Source organism: Anabrus simplex, chromosome 2 (genome assembly GCF_040414725.1).
Source record: "Anabrus simplex isolate iqAnaSimp1 chromosome 2, ASM4041472v1, whole genome shotgun sequence".
In the NCBI taxonomy this organism is placed as follows: domain Eukaryota; kingdom Metazoa; phylum Arthropoda; class Insecta; order Orthoptera; family Tettigoniidae; genus Anabrus; species Anabrus simplex.
Window position 1 is genome coordinate 934,297,564 of NC_090266.1, and position 26,966 is coordinate 934,324,529.

At 42.7% G+C, this 26,966-nt stretch overlaps 1 protein-coding gene across 1 annotated transcript; it reads right to left on the minus strand.

The window, feature by feature from the left end:
- Positions 1–1,704: 1,704 nt before the first annotated feature.
- On the minus strand, positions 1,705–25,908 carry Pdf (Pigment-dispersing factor). Its single transcript, XM_067139562.2, has 4 exons — positions 25,902–25,908; positions 12,107–12,214; positions 9,972–10,122; positions 1,705–1,794 (listed from the first exon to the last, which is right to left on the minus strand). Exons 2-3 carry the CDS (start codon positions 12,209–12,211, stop codon positions 9,979–9,981), a joined length of 249 nt encoding a protein of 82 aa, XP_066995663.1. The 5' UTR covers positions 12,212–12,214; positions 25,902–25,908; the 3' UTR covers positions 1,705–1,794; positions 9,972–9,978.
- Between the last annotated feature and the right edge of the window lie 1,058 nt (positions 25,909–26,966).

Below are 26,966 nucleotides of genomic sequence, written 5' to 3' on the forward strand. Positions count from 1 at the left end.
TGCTAAACCTTAGGCTACCATATCCACTGATGAGGGGTTGAGTATTGACAGTAGCAGTGGCAGGACAGTAGCTTGTAAAACAGCCTTGACAACACAGCAGGCTTCTCCGTTGGCTATTGGCTGCAGCTCAAAACGCTGAAGGCTTGACGTTCACTAACCAACCATCGAAAAGGGGTAACCGAATCTAGTGGTAGCCCACGTCTTGATCCCAGCATACGCCACTGTCATGTACTGTTACCTTTTACCGAATATCTTGTATCTTTAATGTGTTGTTGAAAGCTATACTTGTTAAAATTCTGCAGTCTGCCTTTATGTCCTAGATGAGTTGTGAGAAGAGGGTGTTTTGCACAGCGAACGGTATTTTTAAAACAGTGTTAAAATAAGTGTATGGCCGTAAGGTACAGGTACAGTATGAGAGATAGTACCTGGATCAAGATACCGTGTGCCGGTGCTACGATCTGTGAGACCTATCTATGTACACTCGCAGAAATTCATTGGTGTGTGTTGCTTTTGAACTTGTTTGTCGTTGTCTGTCGATTACTACAAATGGTGGTAAATCGCTTTAATCTTAAGTCACATAAGAAGAGGAGTCATGTTTTCCCATGCATATTTCTTTCAGATTTTTTTTTTGCTAGTTGCTTTACGTCGCACCAACACAGATAGGCCTTATGGCGACGATGGGATAGGAAAGGCCTAGGAATGGGAAGGAAATGGCCGTGGCCTTACTTAAGGTACAGCCCCAGCATTTGCCTGGTGTGAAAATGGGAAACCACGGAAAACCATTTTCAGGGCTGCCGACAGTGGGACTCGAACCCACTATCTCCCGGATGCGAGCTCACAGCTGCGCGCCCCTAACCGCACGGCCAACTCGCCCGGTCTCTTTCAGAATTAGCTTTGTTACATATGTTCAAATGTTCGAGGAAAAACTTTCCAGTCTCGTGTAGGGTTGATTAGTATGCTTGCTTTTATTAAGTGTTGTTGAAACGTGTTTGCATGGATAAAGTTACAACTTATAATAGTATATAGCCAGTTGATTTCAAGTCAGTATGGAGGAGTTATTTCACATACATAACCTAGTCGCAGCTACCATTCCTCTGGTCATTTTCAGAGGGTTATGTAAGGCCTGAATCGTATGTTCCAATGCACAACCTCATGTTCCTGCCTTGGAAGAAGAGAAAATTATTATGCTTTGTTAAAATTTAATTAGAGGGACCCATTTTGGTGAACTCTGGCGCCCAAATTTACGGACATTCTTGATTATTATTATTATTATTATTATTATTATTATTATTATTATTATTAATAATTCCCATTTTCTCTTCCATTCAAATACCGGGATAGTTCCTGTTCATAGACCACAGCCGATTCCTTCCACATACATACCCAATTTAATTCACCATCATTCATTTAATCTTCATTAACTTGTCAACTGAGATGGCGTCAGGAACGCAGGAAGGGCATCTGGCCGTAAAGACGTGCCATATAATTTCATCTTAACTTATTCCCGACTCCATATCAGGAAACGGGACTAAGGGGTAGACATACAGTAGGTTATTATTGTTATTATTATATTCCCACGTCAGGAGGCGTTTAAAAGTAAGTAAAGTTACATCAGTCAATATGGAAGCACATCTCGAAATGAATGGAGATAGAAAAACAGTAAATGTTATTTTGGTTGAAGTATTTATTATTTTATGTAATTCTTCAACATTTCATTAAAATAATAACAAGAATCTTGTTTACAAGTGGGAAGTCCGTCGATGCCATTGGTCAGTCACAATAAGGACGAAGCTTCTGCAACCAAAGAAACACAAACACATTAGGAACAGAAAGTTAGATGTTTCGTTTACATTTTTTTCTTGGGATGAACTGGACATCAGCCTCGCGTACATATGTTTACGGGAGAGAGAAACTTAGTTGTAACCTGTGATGATCTGGTGTGTACATTACTGAATGTCACGGTATTTATTTTGGAATGACGATGGGGATAATTGACTCGGGAGATGACAGATCTGTAATGTGGCGGAACATAGCGGAATGGGCAAAACAACAAGTTTGTTTGATATAATCACAGCGGTGGGGCTAAAGAAACTGACGTCGGCGATCTAACCAACTCATATCTTTATCTCGATATGAGTTTTGATGTTAGTGGATCTTTCAGCGCCGTTATACATACAAGTCAAATTATGACAATAATAATAATAATTTTAAGGAGCCCGACATAGTGGTTATCGACCACCGGCAGTGAGGAGAATATCTTGGTTGATCGAGAAAGGAAAAGATAGGATGAAAAGAAGAGTTCCATCTCGTGTTTGAGAGTCGTGGGACTTCGATGAAAAGGGTCAGACATGGAACTAATGGATTACACTCAGCTTCGGAACTTACCTGCCGTGAAAGAAGAAAACACTCGAAAACTACCGATGTTTTGTCATGATGGTCGATAAAATGAAAAGTAATCATGGACTGTCCGGCTCCATGTCTAAATTGTTAGAGTGCTGGCCTTTGGTCACAGGGGTTCCGGGTTCGATTCCCGGCAGGGTCTAGAAATTTAACCGTCATTGGTTAATTTCGCTGGCACGGGGGCTGGGTGTATGTGTCGTCTTCATCATCATTTCATCCTCATCATGACGCGCAAGTCGCCTACGAGCGTCAAATCAAAAGCACTCCTGGCACGAAAAGCCATACGCCATTTCACTTCATGGACTTATTCCGATAGAACTATAGTAGGCAGAGGGTGATTAGACAGACAAGAATGCTGAAAGACAGAACCGGGGCCGAGTACCTCAGACGGTTGAGCGCTGGCCTGTTGAGCTCAAGTTGGTGGGTTCGATTTCGGTTCAGCCGATAGTATTTGAACGTGCATCAATACGCCAGTCTCTTGCTGTTAGATTTACCTGCAGGTAGAAGAAGTTTTTAGGGAAACAATTTCGTCATCTCGGTGTCCTCAAAGCCGTAAAGGTAGTTACTGGGACGTGAAACCAATGACCTTACTGAAGAAAAGTGGGGCTCATCCCAAGTAACTGGAAGCAATGCTGAGCTCATCTCTGAGCTTATAATTTCCACTAATATTTCGAAATGTGTAAGCCCTTAAGGGGTATGGATGACAAATGAATTGGGTTGTTTAGTTCTTTAAGGAGCGATGATCATCATGTCTACCGAGGTAACCGTTTTAGAGGTATGTCACTGTGAAATGTTACGACAGTATGACGGAATAGCGAGACTACGGAGGCTAGTTGTTTGTCGTGGTGAAAGATAGTCGAACAAATGTGTGAAGATGGTATGCTGAGTGGTCGTCCTTCAGTATCTGATGTGTTCGTCAGTGTTACTGAGGAAACTCGTAGAACACTCATGCTAACAGTTATATAGAGATACGGTACTGTACACTTTCATCCATTTGAAATGGTTTAACCAGCAGAACGCCACTAGGCCTACAGTATGTAAACGGCCAGACAGCGTACATCTACACAGGGCAGTGCAACCGTCGTTTCACCATTAAGACCTGTCTGAATCGGTGCGACCTAAAAGAAGTAGCAAAATAAAACCTCTTGTTTGTACAATTAGAATGAATGATCAGTGTACCCCCACGAACTTTGAAAGGCAGAGTCTACTGTAATATCAATTGAAACGACAGTATTTTGAGTGTAAAGATCATAGAGCAATGGAATCAGTCGGACAAATTAAAGGAAATTTTTGGAATTTTAATTCTCGATACTTTGATATTGGGACGTGCCATCACTTCCTCGAGGACAAATGATGGGCAAGGAAATGGATCCATACTATCCGTATGAGTAGCACTTATTTGTTATGAGTTACCAGATGTGCAATTAAAACTTTAAACTGTCGGGTTGAGTGGCTCAGACGGTAGAAACGCCGGCCTTCTGAGTCCAAGTTGGCGGGTTCGATTTCGGCTTTGCCTGGTTGTATTTCAAGGTGCTCAGATACGCCAACCTCGAATCAGTAGATTTACTGGCACGTAAAAGATCGCCTGCGGAACAAATTTCCAGCTCCAGGACGTCTCTGTAAACCGTAAAGAGTAGTTAGTGGGATGTAAAACCAATACATTTATTATTCTTATTTTTCTTCTTCTTCTTCTTCTTATCTGCTTAATAAGTTACACCATACCTTCTCCTTCTACCGCTTTTCCCACATCTGTGGGGTCGCGGGTGCGAACAGTGTCACACATGTAGATTTGGTCCTGTTTTACGGCCGGAAGCCCTTCCTGACGCCAACCTTTTATGGAGGGATGTAATCATTATTGCTTGTGTCTGTGGTGGTTGGTAGTGTATTGTCTGAATACGAAGAGAAAAGTTTTGGGACAAACACGAACGCCCATTGCCCGAGCCAGAATAATTAATAGATGCGATTTAAATCCTCGACCCGTCCGGTAACCGAAGGCCTCAAAGCTGACCATTCAGCCAATGAGTCGGACAATAAGTTTCATCATATAGAGTTAAATATTACAGAATGATAAATTGAAAATATTCCACAGGTTTTACACTGACTGACAGAGCAAATGCAACACCAAGAAGGAGTGGTCAGAACTTTATGCCAATTGCAGGGTAGACTGAAGTCACTGAGGTATGCTCATGATGTGAAATGCGCCGCTGTGCTGCGCACGTAGCGAACGATAAATGGGACACGGCGTTGGCGTATGGCCCACTTCGTACCGTGATTTCTCAGCCGACACTCATTGTAGAACGTGTTGTCGTGTGCCACAGGACACGTGTATAGCTAAGAATGCCAGGCCGCAGTCAACGGAGGCATTTCCAGCAGACAGACGACTTTACGAGGGGTATGGTGATCGGGCTGAGAAGGGCAGGTTGGTCGCTTCGTCAAATCGCAGCCGATACCCATAGGGATGTGTCCACGGTGCAGCGCCTGTGGCGAAGATGGTTGGCGCAGGGACATGTGGCACGTGCGAGGGGTCCAGGCGCAGCCCGAGTGACGTCAGCACGCGAGGATCGGCGCATCCGCCGCCAAGCGGTGGCAGCCCCGCACGCCACGTCAACCGCCATTCTTCAGCATGTGTAAGACACCCTGGCTGTTCCAATATCGACCAGAACAATTTCCCGTCGATTGGTTGAAGGAGGCCTGCACTCCCGGCGTCCGCTCAGAAGACTACCATTGACTCCACAGCATAGACGTGCACGCCTGGCATGGTGCCGGGCTAGAGCGACTTGGATGAGGGAATGGCGGAACGTCGTGTTCTCCGATGAGTCACGCTTCTGTTCTGTCAGTGATAGTCACCGCAGACGAGTGTGGCGTCGGCGTGGAGAAAGGTCAAATCCGGCAGTAACTGTGGAGCGCCCTACCGCTAGACAACGCGGCATCATGGTTTGGGGCGCTATTGCGTATGATTCCACGTCACCTCTAGTGCGTATTCAAGGCACGTTAAATGCCCACCGCTACTTGCAGCATGTGCTGCGGCCGGTGGCACTCCCGTACCTTCAGGGGCTGCCCAATGCTCTGTTTCAGCAGGATAATGCCCGCCCACACACTGCTCGCATCTCCCAACAGGCTCTACGAGGTGTACAGATGCTTCCGTGGCCAGCGTACTCTCCGGATCTCTCACCAATCGAACACGTGTGGGATCTCATTGGACGCCGTTTGCAAACTCTGCCCCAGCCTCGTACGGACGACCAACTGTGGCAAATGGTTGACAGAGAATGGAGAACCATCCCTCAGGACACCATCCGCACTCTTATTGACTCTGTACCTCGACGTGTTTCTGCGTGCATCGCCGCTCGCGGTGGTCCTACATCCTACTGAGTCGATGCCGTGCGCATTGTGTAACCTGCATATCGGTTTGAAATAAATATCAATTATTCGTCCTTGCCGTCTCTGTTTTTTCCCCAACTTTCATCCCTTTCGAACCACTCCTTCTTGGTGTTGCATTTGCTCTGTCAGTCAGTGTATACAGGGTGATTTCTTCCAACATGTACAAACTCTAGGGATTGATCGTGGAGAGGATACGGAACAAAAATGGCCTAATGAAAGTATGTCCGAAAATGCATGGTGTCCATGCTAGCGACCATGTATTCAATCGTACTTTGTTACAGAGACTGCAGGCCAATAAGCGCTGTACCATGCCGCCACAATTACAGTGTGCGTGGTTTCCTCATGGAGGGTAGTATTGTTCCTCATACGTCATGCCCTAGCGCCTTCTCCTGCCATAGTCATTGGTACAGTTGTGTCCGAGTCACTTCTCGTGCTGACTCACCGGGTACCGGCAGTGGATGTGTTACAGTGTTGTATACAATGGTTCCGTATTCGACTCGAGAGCTTGTCGACATGGTGTTTACTTACGGCAAGGCAAATGGCAACGAGCGGTGGGCAGCACGGTTGTATCGGTAGACCTATCCCCGCCGACAACAACCACAGCATTCAATGTTTGCAACAGTGTTTTGACGTTTGTCCGAGACAGGGTCGTTTAAGGAAGCAGGAAATCTTTCTAGTGACTTTACGTCGCACCGACACAGATAGGTCTTTTGGCGACGATGGGATAGGAAAGGCCTAGGAGTTGGAAGAAAGTGGCCGTGGCCTTAATTAAGGTACAGTCCCAGCATTTGCCTGATGTGGAAATGGGAAACCACGGAAAAGCATCTTCAGGACTGCGACAGTGGGATTCGAACCCACTGTCTCCCGGATGCAAGCTCATAGCCGCGCGCCCCTAACCGCACGGCCAACTCGCCCGGTAGCAGGTAATCATGAAGGACGTATCCGCCCTGTTCGGACATCAGACGTGGGGGGAAATGTGATTAACACTGTGCAAGGCGACCGCCGTGTCAGTACCAGGCAGTTGGCCCGCCAGTACAGGGTAAGTCAGACGACCGTGTGGAACATTCTCCATGACAGTTGTTACTACCATTATCACTTACAGCGTGTGCTGGGCTTACTAGCGACAGATTTTCCACATCGGCAGCAGTTTTGTCACTGATTTATTCACGAGGCAACCACGATTCCTGGATTTGTGACATCCATCCTAATCACAGATGGCGCCACCTTTACGCGGATTGGTATCTTCAACTTTCATAACAGTCATCTGTGGGAGTGTATGCAGAATCCCTATGGTTTGGTGCCAGCGAATCATCAGCAGCGGTTCAGCCGGAATGTGTGGGCCGGTATAATTGGCGACCGTGGTTTGGGATCAGTCTTCTTTCCACGTCACCTAACTGGCCGGAAGTATCGGCGTTTCTTGCGGGTGACTTTGCCTTCCCTGCTGGAAGACGTACCATTGATGATTTGTAAAGTTATGTGGCTGCTACATGATGCTCCAGCCCGCTTCGCCGTGAACGTCCGGACGCATCTCAATCGTGTCTTCCCTAGTCGACGGATCGGACGAGAAGGTCCAGTTGCATGGCCTGCTCGTTCACCAGATCTGCGATTTCTGGTTATGGGGGCATCTCAAAAGTATGGTGTATGTAGAGCCCATCCCAGCGTATTCATTCTGCCTTTGACACTTTTCGGATGCAACCTGGCTGATGTGAACGTGTGAGACAGGACACGCATGCGTGGAGGCACATGCAAACCATTTTCAACACATACTGTCATTGTGGCTGCATGCTACAGCGCGTATTAGATCGCCGTCTCTGTAACAGAGGATAATTGAATAAATGGTCCCTAACGAACAAACCATGCATTTCCGAATACGTTCATTAGACCTTTTCTGTCCCGTAATCTCTCCTCGATCCATCCCTAGAGGTTGTACATGGTGGAAAAAATCACACTGTAGGGTTTGCTAGTACCTAGAAAATAGGCCTAAATAAAAAACAAATACATAACTGTGGAACTAAATACAATAAATCTCCGTGACTAATATAATGTTGAATACTCACGTTGACATCCATCTTTAGCATCAACTGAGGCAAGTATTATCTTTTCAGTCATATCTTACGTACACACTTGAATAAATATAAAATAATATCGAAGAAGTTTATATGTATACAAGCACAGCAGAACACTACCGTGTTACTATCTGTAGTAATGTCCGGCTCCATGGCTAAAAGGTTAGCGTGCTGACCTTTGGTGCAGAGGGTCCCGGGTTCGATTCCCGGCTGGGTCGAGGATTTTAATTCCAATGGCTCGGGGACTGGGAGTGTGTGCTATCTTCAGCATTAGAATTCATCACAGGTAGGGCCCCATTCTCATAGACACGCAGGTCGCCTATACGGCGCCCACTTGGAAGACCTGAATCCGGCCTCTTGGTAGGCCACACGCCATTAATTAATCTGTAGTAATTTCACCATCCATACATTCCAGTTCATCTTCCTAGTCTAGTGAATAATGAGAATAATATAGGTCTTCTAAGTTATACTGTGTTTAATTCTCAGCCCTATGTAAAGTATTTTTCTGGACATAGAGATCTTCGCGAGGACAAATGATACGAACGGTAGAGACTTTGGCCGCATAAAGTAAGAGAACTGCGGTGGGATTTATCACGTTGAGCTTGGGACACTCTTTGTTGTGCTGTTGATCAGTGGACCTTGACAATACATATTTCTTGAAAATGAAAGTCCACAGCCTGTTTTCAGTCATTCGACCGGGTCAGGAATGGAATGAATGCAGCCACCATCTTGCGGCGAGGATAGGAATTGTGCCGGCTGCCGAAGCCTGTTGCACTCCTCAGGGGCAATGATTAATGAATGACAGATGAAATGAAATGATATTGGAGAGTGTTGCTGGAATGGAATATGACAGGGAAATCCGGAGTACCCGGAGAAAAACCTGTCCCGCCTCCGCATTGTCCAGCACAAATCTCACATGGAGTAACCGGGATTTGAACCACGGAACCCAGCGGTGAACAGATTTCTTAAATATGCTTTTTTTAAATAATTTCAATATACTGGAGAAGTTACGCGTGACTTGTTGTAGACATGCTTTCATGCACTTCAGTCTCAATGTCGTGTTTTAGAGTAGTTGATTTCTTTGGTAACCCTTGCAGGTTCACCACTAAATTACACAACACATTCTTGACAATTTGTCATACAGATGAAGTATGATTTTTGAAATAAACATTTCAGTTTTCGAGAAAATGGTTTGGACATATTTGTGGCAGTGTACATCAAAGATGGCATTTCAGAAAAAAGTGAAGTACCAATTGAAGGGTGTAACTTCTATTTATTTTCCATACAGATTTATGATTTTTTGCTATTTTCTTTACGTCACACCGACACAGACAGGTCTTATGGTGACGAGGACAGGAAAGGCCTACGAATGGGAAGGAAGGGGCCGTGGCCTTAATTAAGTTACAGACCCAGCATTTGCCTGGTGTGAAATTGGGAAACCACGGAAAACCATCTTCAGGGCTGCCGACAGTGGGGTTCGAACCCACTATTTCGCGGATGCGAGCTCACAGCTGCGCGCCCTTAACCGCACGGCTAACTCGCCCGGGGAGATTTATGATTAAACGTGTCTACAATTAAATGTTTGTATGATACTCTTGAAAAAATTTCCACCCCTTCATAAAGCAAAGATGAACGTTACGTCCTGAAGAGAAAGACTAAAAGGGATGTACACAATGATTGCTCCAACGTTGACTTGAGATTCAATAATGAAACACTTCCACTAGGTCGAATATATTCAATTGCTTTTGAAACAGTTTAAACAATTAATCCCAGTGTAGGATGCCAAGAATAACGACCGAGAAGATTCGTTACGCTGACCAAATATCACCTCGTAATCTCCAAGCATTCGGGATGAGCAACGGTCGCCGCAGAGCGGGTCCATTCGGATTGTGGTGCATGGGGTTTGGTTTGGTTTAAAACAATTAATATAATCAACACAGGCAATAACATAGCAATGACCTTTACAAATGTGTGCGATTTACCTGACTTGTAAGATAATTAAAAATGTGGCACACATGTCCCTTGTACAGCAAGGGATTAGAGTCTGAACCTCCTGTAAGTACCTCTTTCTCCTTTAATTTACGATTTTCCTTGTCTTATTTTAGTACTTTTTATTTTTTTACTTACCTGATTTTCATTTTCTTCCTGCGTCGTTGAGTACCTTGGGAAGACCGAGGAGAGAATTGATAAGTTCCGAATTCCTCTTGTGAGTGCATATTGTAGGGGCATCCGTTCGCCGAACCAGGTCCATAAGCCATGCTGCCAGCTCCCGTGAATACTGCCAATGAAAAGTATACTGATAAATATCCATCTGATATACCTAGGTACGTCTGTTCAAATGTAACTAGACAAATCCCATACTGACATTCTCAATCAGTTTGTTGACCGGGTATGTGATTACTGTATTTGTGTAAAGGATGTGGCTGAAGTAATCTTGCCGGACTGAGTAGCTCAGACGGTAGAGCTCTGGCCTTCTGAGTTCAAGTTTGTGGGTTCGATCTCGGCTCAGTTTGGTGCTACTTGAAGGTGCTCAAATACGTCGATTTCATGTCGGTAGGTTTACCGCTACGTAAGAGACCTCCAACAGGACATAATAATAGGCTCCTTGGTGTCTCCGAAAATCGTAAAAGTAGTTAGTGTGAAGTTAACCTAATTTTATAAATGAAAATCTTGCCGCCCTTACTGACGTGTTCGGCTAGTCGTTCACTTTCTACCACCAGGCTAAGACGTTCGATCCTGGCCATGTTTGGTGACATTTAAGGGATAAAAGTGATATAATAATAGAGAAATTCTGCAACTTAAATGCTAAAACTACGTCATGCCGTTGACTTTCGGTTCGTTAAACTACTTCTGTTGGATAAAGTTTCAATAATAGCAAGTGGGCTACCCATTCAAATGGTTATTACGCCCGATGTTGCTTAACTTCGGAGATCTTACGAGATCTGGTGTTTCAAAATGGTTACGCCGCTGGAAAACGTTAGGACGATTTGTGCAAAATTTATGACATTGACTCAATGGCAATGCGAAGGAAAAATCGTTATCAGGGACGTGCCAAATAGTTCTGACATACCATATGACAATAAGTATTTCAAACTTTTATGATCATTTTAGTATAGAGAAAATAAAGCCTGTGTACTACCTACCGCTTAGTGCCGGTTATGGCTATAAACAACACATACGAAACCAGTACTTAGATACAAATTTATGTTTATATAAAAGTGATTTCATGATGGGGGACAGTAGCGGTTCACTCTGAAATATGGAAATAAAACTCTGTGTTGGATGGGCACCAGCCCACTTTCATTATCCAGAGAAGTGATACATTTTGAAGAATAATCAAGAATTCCTCGGATTAATTCCCTTGCCATACTTTGACGATGGAAGTAATCTGGGTTCTAAGCGACGTTCCGATCTTGTTATAACAGTAATATTGAAAGAAGCATTCTGACAGATAAGTCTGGAGGGAGGAGCATTGAACGTGCCATTGCACGGTGTTACCACATTCCTGCATTCCTTTCTCTTTCCCCTTGCTTGCGGCTCACTTGTTCGTTGGTTCAGACTGCTCTGTTCTGTTGTACACAACTCAGAAATGAGAGCTTTGGCAACTCCAAGCAACACGAGCCGGCCAGCAGGCTAATCTCCATAGCAACCGCTGTGGACCCGACCCCAGTTCCATGGCAGCCATACCTCCTACTACCTTGGGTATTCCCACCCAGGCTGGTAGTAAACGGACCTCCCCCTAAGAAGTGTCAAGATGCTTCTTTAAGTATTGCGACCTTAGTAGGAGAAACTGACTTGAGCATTAACCCTGGCGTTTATATTGTCTCCATACAGGCAATAGGGACCAACTGAGGGAATGGAATTCAATATCAGCAGGAAAAGTATAGAATGGTTAGTAACACGTGTGGTTAGCTTTGCCGCCGGGAGTTAACCTGGTACTCATTTCTATTATAGGCCGAGTGCACGCCTAGCACCATGAGCCTCTATAGAAGTGGTAATCCGTTCGTGAATTTCTCAACCTCCCGACCGAGAATCGAACCCAAGTCCTTTCCTGTGAGCCGAGAACGTGCTACCACCTCGGTTCAACAGCTTCCGAAATAAACAGTTATAAGTTTTCAAGTTGGACGAGGTGAAATATTACTTTCTTAAATTGCATTGCTATTTTCTTTACCTGAACCCCTGATATATTGTCAGGGCCTAACAATTTCGTTGTTTTGCTAATAAGCATTATCATCACCATGAATATTGGCGACGAAACTTACCTCCTTGTCTAGGTATTTATCCTCTTCTATCTGCATTGCAGTGGCCGAGAACGACTGCGTTTTAAGCAGAGTGACCAAAATGAGAACCAAAGGAAGAAGATTCATTTTCTGAAACATTAAACAATCGTATCGTTATCACTCTTAACCAACGTAGACAAAGTGACATAATAGCTGTAACTCATGAACATCATAGGTACATAGACAGTATGTATGTATGTATGTTGGGTATTCAGCCCGAAGGCTGGTTTGATCCTCTACAGCTCCACCAACAGCTGTCATAGATAGCCTAGGTGTCACTGAAGAGGCATACTAGGGAAGTGAGGAGTGAGGTAGTTTCCCGTTGCTTTCCTCTCTGAGCCAGAAGTTGCTATTGCATATCAGTCTGCCAAGCCCACTGAAATGCATGCACCAACCGACCCTATGAGCGATATTTTCACACCAATCATAACAGGGACTGGCTTCATAAGGAATGGCATTACTGGCTTCGCTCATACCTCGGTCACTTTCATATTGTCAAAGCCAAGGGTGAGACTGAGACAGGTCAATGAAAGTAACAAATTTGATATAGCCCATACCAGAAGACATAGTGCACTGTAAACACTACATCCTGCCAGCAAAGGCATACATAGACAGTATGCAATATAATGAATGCTGTGAGCTGCGTATTCGTAATACTGTATTGCCTTTTAGAAAAAAGTACTTCGACGACAATTTTTCAGTCTTCTCTCATAATGGTATTTGTTTGATGGATTCGGTCCCAAGCTAACATTCTTTTCGAAACTGCAATTGTTTATTTGTTTGCACATTCGTTCATATTTATAACTATTACACGATGGCCGCAATGGTAAATACAGGGTGTCCCAGGGGGAATAGTCAATATTCATGGATATGGCAGGAACGTTCATTTGAAGCAGAAAAATTCATATGGACATATGCCCTATTCCGAATGATTTCCGAGATAGAATTTAATGCACATTTGATTTTGGGCTAGTGGCGCGCACGTTTGTGTCTTACCCACCCACACTCTTTGTAAATGGAAGCATTGTCTCTGTCTTTTATTTTTATATGTCATTTGTCCCTTTTAATTTCTCTCCCATTTTCGTAATTATATTAAGAAAAAAAGAATGGTATAATATTTCAGTAAAATAGTATGCCCTAGGTCTTTAAATGAGACGGTTACATTCTTTCATCCTAATTTTTTGCGTTCAAATTTGATATCCGTGCATATTTTAGTGCAAAGTATATTAATTCTTCTTTTGACAGTGCTTGCAAGAGTATTAAAGTAGTTTAATTTAATAGGGCCTATATTGACGAAAATAAGCGTCATTCTATCTTACAATGGTTGAGCACGATGCCATTTGATAATGAGGTCATGGTGGAGACCGCTAACATTTCAGCCAGCCTTCGCACACAAGAATTACAAGTGAACTAGATAACTTAACCCTCATTGAGTTGATATACTCAGTACATTTGTTGCCTTGAAGGAGCCGTGTGGTTCCTCCTCTCATTCCCCTCTCCTCATTGTCGACCCAGTGGGACGTGCGGGTAAGTAGGGAAGCAAGTACCTTCCCCTCCGCTTGTGTTTCTAGATATCCCGTACTTCACTCTCTCAACCCCCCTTACTCTTCAGATGTGTGCATGTGTTAACGCGTCGGATGGATGTGACCAATGAGAGAGAGTGTCTAAACAGGTACTGGGTGTTTCTAAGGGCTGTACTGAATTCTTGCCTGAAATGAATATTTTTGGCCACGAGATAGTAAAGATCTGGAGTGTACACACGCTAGCTAAAATGGCACACATCCACACTAATGCAGAATATGCAGATATGGTGTATGTTGACGGCTTCTGCGATAGTAGTGCTCCTGCTGCTCTCGAGGAATACCATCAACGCTTTCCGACACGTCAAATTCCTGATCGTAGAGTGTTTTCCAGAGTTTCCAGCACATTGGCTGAAACAGGTATTTTTCCAAGTTCCCATTTTTCTCCTGAACGTGAAGTTCAACAAGCTGTGCAGGAACAAGAAGAACATTTTGTTGCAATGGTGCAGCGTAGTCCTGCTACCAGCACGCGGCGACATTCTGCACGTATCAGTGTCCCACGAACAAGAACACTTTGTTGAAATGGTGCAGCGTAGTTCTGCTACCAGCACGCGGCGACATTCTGCACGTATCAGTGTCCCACGAACAAGAACACTTTGTTGAAATGGTGCAGCGTAGTTCTGCTACCAGCACGCGGCGACATTCTGCACGTATCAGTGTCCCACGAACAAGAACACTTTGTTGAAATGGTGCAGCGTAGTCCTGCTACCAGCATGCGGCGACATTCTGCACGTATCAATGTGTATGGCGAACATTACATGCGGGAAAACTCGTACCCACTTTAAAACGTTAAAGAGGTCGGGTTGGTAAGACACATACTTGCGCGCCACTAGCCCAAAAACAAATACACATTAAATGTGTTCTACCTCGGAAACCATTCGGAATAGGGCATATGTCCATGTGAAGTTTTTTTTGCTTCAAATGATTGTTACTGTCTTATCCATGAATATTGACCGTTCCTTCTGGGACACTTTGTATATTTACATGTGTGTGTTTACATAGGCGTAGACAGCAGAGTTCGCAAACGATGAGAATATTATGTTAATGTTAACTGTTAAGTTTTCGATATATTTTCAAACTGTATATCGTCGTTGCGCCTCGCAATACCGTTATGTAACGGTGTTGAGGGGAGAAATACTGATCCACAGCATATGTATCACTTAGATCGAAAATTCCTTGATAGGCTATAGTTCATGCAATACTGAGCCTTAGATGACAGAACCTTTCTGGTCAGAGTTCTAAACTGAAATATTATCACATAGCTGTTTTTCTAGTCCCAACGATGATATATCAGTATTCTGTTGCTTATATTAGCTCGTTTTCGCAGGAATTCATATACCGCATTATTTAACGTTAGAAAAGGTCAAATTCACTATAATAAGGTAGTGATGTTACTGTTTTTAAGTGTCAACTATAGAACCAAATGCTTTGGCGAGATAGCTCAGCTTGTTCGTGTCTGTGGAATTATAAACATTTGATTTTGCTAATATTCATGACAAGAGTGGTATTTATTCCCCTTATGTAGTGGTCTCTTGTTACTTGGCACTATTCATGTTTTGGCCTATTTTTCTAAATATGATTCTGAAGTAGTTTCATGTTTCTCCGCGTTTGCGCGTTGCTTGTTAACCTCCGTGCAGCTTGTCGAATGTTGATAAAACTTGGTGGGAGAAAGTATTATTTCGGCACATCGGACGTTAGATCTTTCCATTTATACCAGTGTTACCAACTGCGAATAATTCATGGGCAAGTACAGTATTCTTAGCACCTGCTGTCACAGCCTACGAAACAGTTTAGTCCATTTCAGCCAGCTTGCTATGGTATACAGTACGCCTTACGTATACAAATTTCATTGCTGTCAGCGTTGCTAATTTTAAACAGCACAATATTCATATTTCAAGCTCTAATCAATAAAGCCCTTCAACGGTGATTCCAAATTCAACGAAATGTTGTATGGTTGAAGTATTTCCAACGGACATTCAAATATAACTCATTTGAATTATATCGGTGCTGCCAACTACGAACTCCACAATCGGAATTTTTCAGTTGAATTTGTTCCTAAGTAGAATATCCGACACCCTTACGCAACTTCTCTTAGACTCGTGAGTGGTGTCTTGTACATTTTCAAACAACTAAAATATGACTGTGAATCTCAGGCTAAATGCCAAGTTTGTTATTATTATTATTATTATTATTATTATTATTATTATTATTATTATTATTTGCTTTACGTCGCACTGACACAGATAGGTCTTATGGCGACGATGGGTTAGGAAAGGCCTAGGAGTGGGAAGGAGCGGCCTTGGCCTCAATTAAGGTACAGCTCCAGCATTTGCCTGGTGAGAAAGTGGGAAACCACGGAAAACCGTCTTCAGGGCTGCCGACAGTGCGATTCGAACCCACTATCTCCCGGATGTAAGCTCACAGATGCGCGCCCCTAACCGCAAGGCCAACTCGCCCGGTATATGTCAAGTTTGTCTCTACATTTTAAATGAATAGATACTCTGATGTTACCAAACGCTATACAGGGTGTATCAGAACTATGTCGACAAAAACATCAGGGATGCTCTTCGTGTCATGTTAAGAACGATGGTGCAATCGGATTGGCGGAGAAAATGTTTCTTTTCGAGAAAATTTGGCTACTTTGTTACTTCCGAGCGCGGGACTCAAATCGACGAAGTCGCCGTATTTGCCATGCCAGAGCAGACATAAGTCGCTGCTGCGCTTCAGGGAGGAGAAGGGGAAGTGGGGTGTATGATGGAGTCAGAGATATTGCTCCGCGCGCATGCACGTTTCCTCGTTCGACTCGCACAGGATTGTCCTTGTCTCTTACAGGCAATATCCACAGTTTGTTTATTAAACAGTCGAAACTGCACGCACAGTACAAGAACATACTGCAATTAAGACGCACTTGTCAGTCAAGGGATGCACCAGATCGTTTCTCCTCTTGTCTGTTGGTCTCAGTAACGTTCCTTATTATTTAACATGCATGAGGATGCAACGCTGCCGCTCCATGATTGTGTATTCACTCACAACATTGTAAGTGGAATGAAATACTGAACGAAGGAAACAATACGCATAATGCTTTGATTACAATAAATGTTCAATATACCCTCTTCCTACTTCGATGCACAGTTCATAATGGTGTGGTGTATCGGGAACGACCTGGAAAGCTACCAGTATTCTTGGTACTAGTTCATATTCTCTTTCTAGAGGGTTCGCATAGTAGTCAATTTGTGCAGAACAAACTGTACACTGCCTACTAGGGCTGTGAAGCGACTATGCGACACGAACGAGAAACTTGTGCATTCACACCGAGCATTATCTCTGTCTCCCACTTCCTAGTTTCCCACCTTTCCCTTCCCTCCTCTGACGCACAGCAACAGGCAGCGGCTGGCTCGCTGGCATAGCATATGCAGCAAGTTCGTCAATTTGAATCGCCCGGAAGTAAAAAAGTCACTTCATTTTCTCGAAGAGCATTCCTGAATTTTTGTCAGTATAGTTTTGATACACTCTGTTTACCGGGTGAATTTCTCTTAGTCAAACAAATTTTATTCTTTTATGGCGTAGTTCTTGCTGTCAGGTTCACAAAAATGTGCGAGGTGCTATTTGTAAGTCATCTTTATAATTCCTATTAAAGAGCGCATGCAACTTGTGTACAGATATTTATACAGTATTAGAATTGCTGCCGTAGAATGTCTTCCTCAGTTACGCTGTAGTAGGGTTGAATAATGAGTAATAAAATACACGCATTTTCCTTCATCATGTAACTCCTAAAACTATAGATTAAGTGCAACATTAGCTAAAACTACAGGTGGATTAGCGACACCAACTTGAGAGAATTCGTGTTTTAATTTACGTACTCTTCATTTCATCCAGGCGCGCAGTCATCCATCCATTTATTCATTCATTCGCACAGTCATTAAGTTAATTCACAATGTCTATTGTAAGCTAAGAAGAAATCTGTTCGGACTCGTAACAAAAACAAATACTTGCACTAATTAATAACGGGTAAGATACATGTTGTCCTAGACTGTATAACACTGTTAATGTAGGACAAAAATAGCCCGCTTGGTGATCATGATCCTTAAGGCTTTGAAGTCTAAGCGGTCTGACACAGTGGTTAGCCGGCTCGAGTCCCGTTGGTCGAAAACATTTTCTCCATCATTAGATTGCGTGCCAAAAGCCTGGATTAAATTCCAAACCTCTTCGCAGTGCTCATATAGGGCATATGACGCTGTTGATAGTGATTCATCCGTCCGATGGAGACGTTGAGCCTTGAGCAGGCACCTTGGTGCTATTCAACAGGAGTAGGCTATGTGCCGGCACCGGGTGTCACCTTCTCCCTTCCTACTATCCTATATCATGTCCGACTCGTTGGCTGAATGGTCAGCGTACTGGCCTTCGGTTCAGAGGGTCCCGGGTTCGATTTCCGGCCGGGTCGGGGATTTTAACCTTCATTGGTTAATTCCAATGGCCCGGGGGCTGGGTGTTTGTGCTGTCCCCAACATCCCTGCAACTCACACACCACACATAACACTATCCTCCACCACAATAATACGCAGTTACCTACACATGGCAGATGCCGCCCACCCTCATCGGAGGGTCTGCCTTACAAGGGCTGCACTCGGCTAGAAATAGCCACACGAAATTATTATTATTATCCTATATCATGTCACTCGTTTCATCTCATTAAATACTCTAATGAGGTTGACTTTAGGAAGGGCATCCGGTTATAAAAAACCGCCACGACAGATTCATCTCACCTCATACCCGACCCCGTAGAGAAACGGGGCAGGGGTTGGATAAATAAACAATGTCTAGGACGAAAATAAATAAAATATTAAAAAAAACTACAATTTAGAGATTGGTTGTAAACTAGTAATTAGGTGTAATTGTAATTTTTAAGGTAGTAGTAGATAAATAAATTGTAACAAGGAAAGCATGCATGTATAAAACAATTAGGGTAGCAGTAGATAAATTAATTATTCAATAGAGAAAAGGAAAGCTAAATTTCTTGGACACGTCCTACGACATGACACCTTTCTCCAGAATGTTTTCGAAGGAAAGGTCCTAGGGAAGAAGTCGAGAGGAAGACCACGTCTCTCATACCTTAGGAACATAATCACTCAGCTGGGTTTTGCTTCCTATGTCACGATGAAAAGGACTGCTGAAGACCGCGGGATGTGGCTGCAGCGACAAGACTTAGTCTTTAGATAATGGATGGATGGATGGATGGAAAGTATGCATGTATCAAAAATAGTTTGAATTGCAATAAATGATTACTCACTCCTCGGTTCCAGGCGATCCGGAACTAGGAGATGGGAATATTCTATTCCTCATTTCATTCGAAAATTCACACTGATGATCACAGAGCAAGTGTGCCTTGAAGCAAGTGAACAGCGAACACTGAATGGTGCACGGTACATCCAGAAAATCGTCCAACTCGTTTCGCCGCCATTCGTAAAAAAGGGAGATGTGCAATTACAGTATGACATTGCCTACGCACATACTGCACATGCAATACAACGCACTTTCCAAGCTGTTCTTCAAATTCCCTGACCAGCATCGTCACCAGATCTATCCCCCATTGAGCATGTGTGGAACTGGTTTGGGCATCATTTGGCCCGATCTCGATACACGTAACAACCTTCGTCCTGGAATGTACGTAAAACACTGCTCCGTGGGACGATAGTCGTCTCCTTTTGTAGGAGGCTATACAGAGTAGGCCTACTGAAACTGTCTTCCGACTCACCTTGCATACTCTATTCACCCGAGTACATCGTCGTGCAAATGTTTGTGTACAGTGTGTGAATAAAATATCCATCTGGGACAAAGGCTGCGAGGTGATTTTATTTTATATTCCGTTCCCATACTTCAAATTATGAGTATATTTTTGTTTGTTTGGGTAAACTTCATAAACATAAAATTGTTACCTCAGACTGAAAGCATTTCTTCTTGTTTGGATTAATATTCTGATGTCACTGCAATTGAGTTTGTCTGTTATCCTCGTGTCAATTTCAATCAGATACATTATCACTAATTGTCATAAAGCAAGTGATTGGAAGGGATGTTATCTCAGTATATTGACGTTATGTGATTTAAAACAGAGAGTAATATAATTCAAAAGCTGAACATAATCAACAGCAGTTCCACTTCTATTATAACGTCTACATTTTAAAGAGTCATTGTTTAAGAAGCCTTTCTCGTGGACAGTCGAGATTTCTTCTGAGGACGCAGAGCTCAGTTCTCTGCAAAATGTAAAGAATTTCGCCTTATTTTCTTGAGACGGCATAAGCCCAAAAGCCTATACAGTATCATGTCTATTATTATTGTTATTATTATTATTATTATTATTATTATTATTATTATTATTATTATTATTATTATTATTATTATTATTATTATTATTATTATTATACATTATTTAGAAATCGTATCGAAATAAATATTCAGTGTCTAAGCATCAAGTTATTTGTTAAAATCTACCTCTATCGATATCCTTACCCAATAAGTTAGTCTGTTTTATTCCCTGGTAGTTTAATGTTGCACCGTGGTATATAGGTTTTCGGCGACGCTCGAATGTGAAAGGGTTGACAACAGTGGGGTTCGAACCTACTATCTCCCGATTGGAATCCTACAGATACACGACCCATACACCATAGCCTAACCGCTTGGTGATATATTAAAGAGCCTAATATATATTATTTCGAAGAAAATAACAGATAACTTAAATAATGTTCAATTACAGGAAATGACCACATTTCTCATCGCAGTGGAGGTAAATTAATTTAATAGGGTGTTATAAACGTGGAAATTTAAAACCATTCGACTATAAGTTTCAAAATAACAGTACAGGTAACATTACAAAACGTTTAGTGACCATAAGATAAAAATATTGTTGACAGCCGTTGGCAGGGCTATCTTATGTTGAATGATACTTGAAATACTGTGGTACAAAGGCATCAGACATACACAGTCTATCCGGGAGCGCAGTTGGTTAGACATTAACTTCCTGCCTTGCCTCTAAACTTGCGGGATTGGCTCCTTCGCAGTAGATTGGCATGTAAGAGTGCTTAAATGTTACGTTAAGGAACTCAGTTTCAGGGCTAACATTTAGCACCCTGACTAACGTCTCTTAAGGGAGTAGCCGACAGTAAACTCAACATGCCGGAGGCTCCTATTTCGCCGTCAGATAGCTCCTCTATTATTCTCACGCAGGCCAAGGGGACCTCAAACCAGCTCTCAGATCCAGGTAAAAACCTCTGACCAGCCCGGGAATGGAATCCTGGACTTCAAAGTAAGATGCAAATTCGCGACCACTAGACCGCGAAACCGGCGATAATAACGAAACCTCACATAAATTTATTTATCTGATATCATTTTATTAACTTAAGGGTAAACCAAGCTAAAATAAAATGTAACTAGTTAGAACTCTTCTGGATATATTCCACACTTTCCCAGGATCTCTGTTCGCTTTTCTCAGACTTTATGAACATTCTCTTTACACTTCCGATAGTATTATTAATGGTAACACTTATGTGCTGAACACACCCGAAACAATCCATCGGCTATTGTCTCTCATTTCGTGGAGCGCTCGGAGAGTATTCGTCAGCACTTTCTGTAAACGTGTACGTTACACTCCGTCAACACGCAGCGTACATCTGCAATATATCTCGTATGGTGCTGACAGAGTGTTAGCTATCACTTCGCGAAGGTACTGAAATTGATCTCTGTTAATCCAATAAGACGGCTAGTTGTGCTATTTTGCCTAAAAATGACACGAGGACTGTTTCCAAGATCATTAGACGACGCAGAATTAGCCATTCATCGCCAAAGTCATGTTTCTTTCCGAATCCTACGTGAGTCGTAATTTGCTTAAGTTCCCTTGCGGGTTTTCTATCCGTTCTGTTCGTTAGCCAATACCTATGACAATAGAAGAAGATAGAAGATACTGAAATCAACAACGAAAGTTCCGTGAGTATTTAGTCTGTTTCCTTGTGCTAAACGGGAGTGAACTATGCCTAAATACAAAAGTACGTTCAACACAGAGACTTCGAGAATAATATCTACTCACTGAAAATGCAAAATTTGACTGTGATTTGCTTCTTAAAACTTATTGGGCAACCTTCAATGCCGTTAATAAATGGACCCATAACATAACTAAACTGATGAAATTGTTTATAAACACTTGACCTGAATACTTAAATGTAAGAATAGTAAGTCTACCGGAGGCCCCGGCTTCGATTCCCGGCTAAACCAGGGATTTCTACATGGATGTAAGGCCTGGTTTGAGATCCACTTAGCGTATATGAGAACAACTAAGGAGCTATCTGACATTGAGATAGCAGCCGAGAAGATTTGTCGCCCTGACAACGAGTCATCTGGTAACCTGCAGGTATTCAAACTGAGCAGCGGTCGCTTGATAGGCCAAAGCCCATCAGGTCTTTAGGGACATAAGGTTTCACTGAACCATGTTACTTTGTGTCTGAATTGGAAGAGTGATTCTGACAAGAAATTTTTGACCAGTTTTACTCTCTAACTACGTAGAATATGTAACAAAAGGAGGGGAAGAATAATAATAAGTTAATTGCAAAGAAAAGCAGTGAATATTCAGCAGACAAGCTCTGAAGATTTTTTACTTCGGTGTCAGCGATGTAGGACAACATTTCTGCAATCATACAACTAAGGTTTCCTTTCGTAGTTTAAATACACCTGACCGGGCGAGTTGGCCGTGCGCGTAGAGGCGCGCGGCTGTGAGCTTGCATCCGGGAGATAGTAGGTTCGAATCCCACTATCGGCAGCCCTGAAGATGGTTTTCCGTGGTTTCCCATTTTCACACCAGGCAAATGCTGGGGCTGTACCTTAATTAAGGCCACGGCCGCTTCCTTCCAACTCCTAGGCCTTTCCTATCCCATCGTCGCCATAAGACCTATCTGTGTCGGTGCGACGTAAAGCCCCTAGCAAAAAAATACACCTGAAGAGTATTTCTGTAATTCATAATGTTTTTGATGACTCTCGAAAAAGAAATAAGAACAGATTTTTTGTTTTATAAGAAATATAAATGATAAGTAAAAAAATCTTACAAAAAATAGTTTTCTCTCTAATAGGTTTTCTTTCTAGCCGTTTAACGGTGCACTAACTGTAATAGTTTTCGGTGACGATGGGATAAGGGAAGGCTAGGACAGGGAAGGAAATGACCTTAATCGAGATACAGCCCAACAATCCGCCTGGTGTGAAAGTGGAAACCATTATCTTCAGGGCTGCCGACCCACCATTTGCCGAATGCAAGCTTATAGCTTCACGGCACGTGCCATGCAGTCAGCTAGCTCGGTTCTTTAATGAATACCTGTAATCGTGAGATATTTGCCTCAAATTAATAAAATTATTGAATTTCATTACTGTTATTACGTCGATATAATTTTTGTCAGTTATGCAACCGAGTGTTTTATTCTAACATAAGGAAAATATGGTTTGGGTATACATATAGGTAATGGGTACAAGGGAAGCGATACAAAAATAACTGTGGATTTATTCGGAGTTTGTGCACAGTTGTGGACAACGTAAATTATACCCTAGCACGTAAGTGAAGTCATCGCAATCATAACTCTAATAACATAATTGTATTTTAACTCAGCCAGGGACAAATATCCCGTTTTAATTTCAACATCTCTTTAATGTGATGAAAAATGATGATTTAAATTTAACGTGATCACATCGTTCGTTAAGATCATTCATGGGCATTTATTGGTTCTTTTTGAACTTCGCGCACAAACTGAAAGAGATCGCACTATGGGGGGTCAGTGTTCATTCATCCTGCGCACTGTCGTATCGTAAACAGATTATAGTCGAATGATTGCATATGTAAAGGAAATGCCATTAAAAGCAAAATCTTGCAATTAATGAATGAATTAATTAATTAATTAATTAAGTTGTTTATTGTAGTCTAAAGTACATATGAACTGTAAGCAGTATTTGTCCGAGAATCAGCAACTGTCACTGCACCCATTGTCAGCCTGTGCCTCCATATACCGATTCGTTCCAAGCTACGTGTTGTTTGCTGGCTTTAAGGTTTACTTACCAAGTGGTTCGGGGTTTCCGCATACATGGTTAATGTGAAGAGCTTCACAAATGAAACGTCGGATAAGAAAGTATTTTCATTGCTATGTACCTGTCATTTAGAAGTCACATTTTTGCAGCATATGCTCTCTTCGGTCGAGCCGTGCCGTGTTGTTGATCAATGTGGGAACCACCTCCACTTCGGACATGGTACGTTGAAATGAAAATGAAAATCCACAGCCTGTTTCCCGTCATTCGACCTGGTCAGGAATGGAATGAATGACGCCCCCATCTAGGGGCGAGGATAGGAATTGAGCTGACTGCCGAAGCCTGTCGCACTCCTCTGGAGCAATGATTAATGAATGACACATGAAATTAAATGATATTGGAGAGTGTTGCTGGAATGAATTATGACAGGGAAAACCGGAGTATCCGGAGAAAAACCTGTCCCGCCTCCGCTTTGTCCAGCCCAAATCTCACATGGAGTGACCGGCATTTGAAGCACGGCATCCAGCGCGCTGCCGCCTGAGCCATGGAGGCTTTCATAAGTTCTTATTGGTCGTAATTTACACACAAGGACTGCATAACATCATAGAGAATGGAGCATTGTTTAGTATCAGAAGGAGGCCAGCGTAAGCAGTTACTTGAGTCAACTGTGTGAAATCGCAATTTTTAAAATCTAATTTTCATGGTAATGGATTCGTATACTCTAATTTGCCATATAAGATGTACTCATTGCTGCCATAAAAACTGTGAATTATAGGTAACTTTTAGAAAATTCTACTTGTATTCATAATTTGTTCTCAAATGAACGAGAAAGAAAGTAAAAGTATTCAGAGAGAACAAATCATGTGACCTGACGCATGTGGTACGATCTTTTGTACGGAATCCGCTCCATGAAAACCCATTTGAAAATATCTTTTAATTAACTTTTTCTGAACTCCTTTGTAAGAAGTGGGATTTAGGAGCACTCTGCGCCTTGCTTTAGCCTCCTATTTTGCCTCTTCTACTTGAAGTTTCAAGAGACGTTTTATCCGAATATTTTCAGGCATGTAAAATGTCTAAAACTGTGCTTTTGTGTGTTACCATAAAATGAATGAGATTGAATAACGTACTAATATCAGGAAGGGCGCCGATGACCTTCGATGTTAGGCCCCTTTAAACAACAAGCATCATCATCATCATCATCATCATCAATATCAGGAGGAAATGGGGTTCTCTACAGAGTAATTTTCTAAGTCGCTAACCAAGGCTAGTATAGATGCTGCGAACTCTCGTAATTATCTCACTCTGTTGCATGACACTATTGGGTAGAAATACCTCTTCTTACGACACACGCGTATGAAGTATTCGAGATCTTAGCTGAACAGTGACAAGGCGTATGATAAAACCACTAAACTGATGATGATGATGACGATGATGGCAACCAGTTAAAAATATCATTTTTAAACGACCTGCTTTACGTCGCATCTACAAAGATAGGTCCTATGGGGACGATGGGTTAGGAAAGGCCTGGGAGTGGGAAAGAAGCGACCGTAGCCTTAATTAAAATTACAGCCCCAGAATTTGCCTGGTGTGAAAATGGGAAACCACCGAAAACCATCCACAAGACTGCCGACAGTGGGTCTGAACCCGCTATCTCCCGAATGCAAGCTGATAGCTTCGTGACCCAGAACCGCACAGCTACTTGCTTGATAAACCACTATACTGCTGTGCCACTCGGATATGAGGGAACTTCTCCAAGATGTAAACTTACATATATCGACAAATAATCTCAGTCCCAACTGGTTCCGCTTTACACTCGTGGAACTACGTTGTTGTGCTACCAAGACAATGATCAGAGCTTCCAAGCAAAACCAAAATAATATTGTAAGTTTCTTGAAAATGTGCTTACAGAAGGTAGAGTAGCGGGTCCCTCTCCTACAGTAGACCTGAATTACAGAGTAACTTCCTAAGTCCCTAACCAAGGTTATTATAGATGCTGTGAACTCTGGTAATTCTCTCATTCTGTTACATGACACTATTAGATAGAAATACCTCTTCTTACGACACACACGTATGAAGTATTCGGGATCTTAGCTGAACAGTGACAACCCTACATTGTGAAACGATAATTAGTTCGAGTTGGGCGAATAACTCACCTGTGCGTTGACGACGAGAACAGCAAACTGAGGGTACGAAAGGTCCTACTTGCCTTAAGTACTGATATACAACAGCCGAGGTGGGGATAAATTTCAAGGAAAGAAATTATTCCCCAAGAATAAAATTTAAAAAATGGCGCATCACTTACAGTTGCCCCGAGTGAGCCGTGAATAATGGCCACCCCAGGCGGCCTTAGGATCTGTCTCTTACCAACGGTTACGTTGAACAACTTCTTTCTCTGTCTCTATAAGGGGATAGCTATTGTTCGAGACAGTTAATCGATCAGAAGCTGTACTTCAGTACAGGAATGACGTAACTCCAACTCTCATTCATTAAGGAAGAAACATAAGAGTATACTGTACTGACGATGATTCTGCTCACTACAATATAATGTGTTGCAATATAGCCCACTTATTCAATCAGGACTAGATGTAGATACTACTACTACTACTACTACTACTACTACCACCACCACCACTACTACTACTACTAGTACTACACGAGTTAGAAGCATGGTACTGGCCGCGTAGCTGTAAAAGTGCATTCGGAAGATCGACAGCTCTGAAGATGGTTTTCCGTGGTTTCCTATTTCCACATCAGAAAATTAAGGTGACGGTTGCTACCTTTCCAGTCCTACCCGTTCCCTACCACATCGTCGCCGAAAACCTGTCAGAGTTAGTACAACGTTGAACCCCTAGCAATATCCTCTCATGAGCAATTGAATTAGAGATACCTGTCTAGTAGATTTACAGCACCCCCTTTCGCCTTGATGACGGTGGCGATGCGGCGTGACGTGGACTCCACAATAGACCGGAAGAGTTGGGTAGCCGTACTGATTCATGATTACTGTAAAGCAGCCCTGTCCAACGCGGCGCCCGCGGGCGCCATGGCGCCCGAGGTGCCCTTTTATGGCGCCCTTCGCAATTAATTTCCAAATTAAATTTTACTTAATATTTGAAAACAATACTTTTGCATTTCAATAAATATTCTTACTTTTCTCTTAAAAATACCGTCCTCAAAGTCAGGAAATTTGTTATATCCGTACCTCCAAATACACAAAGAGC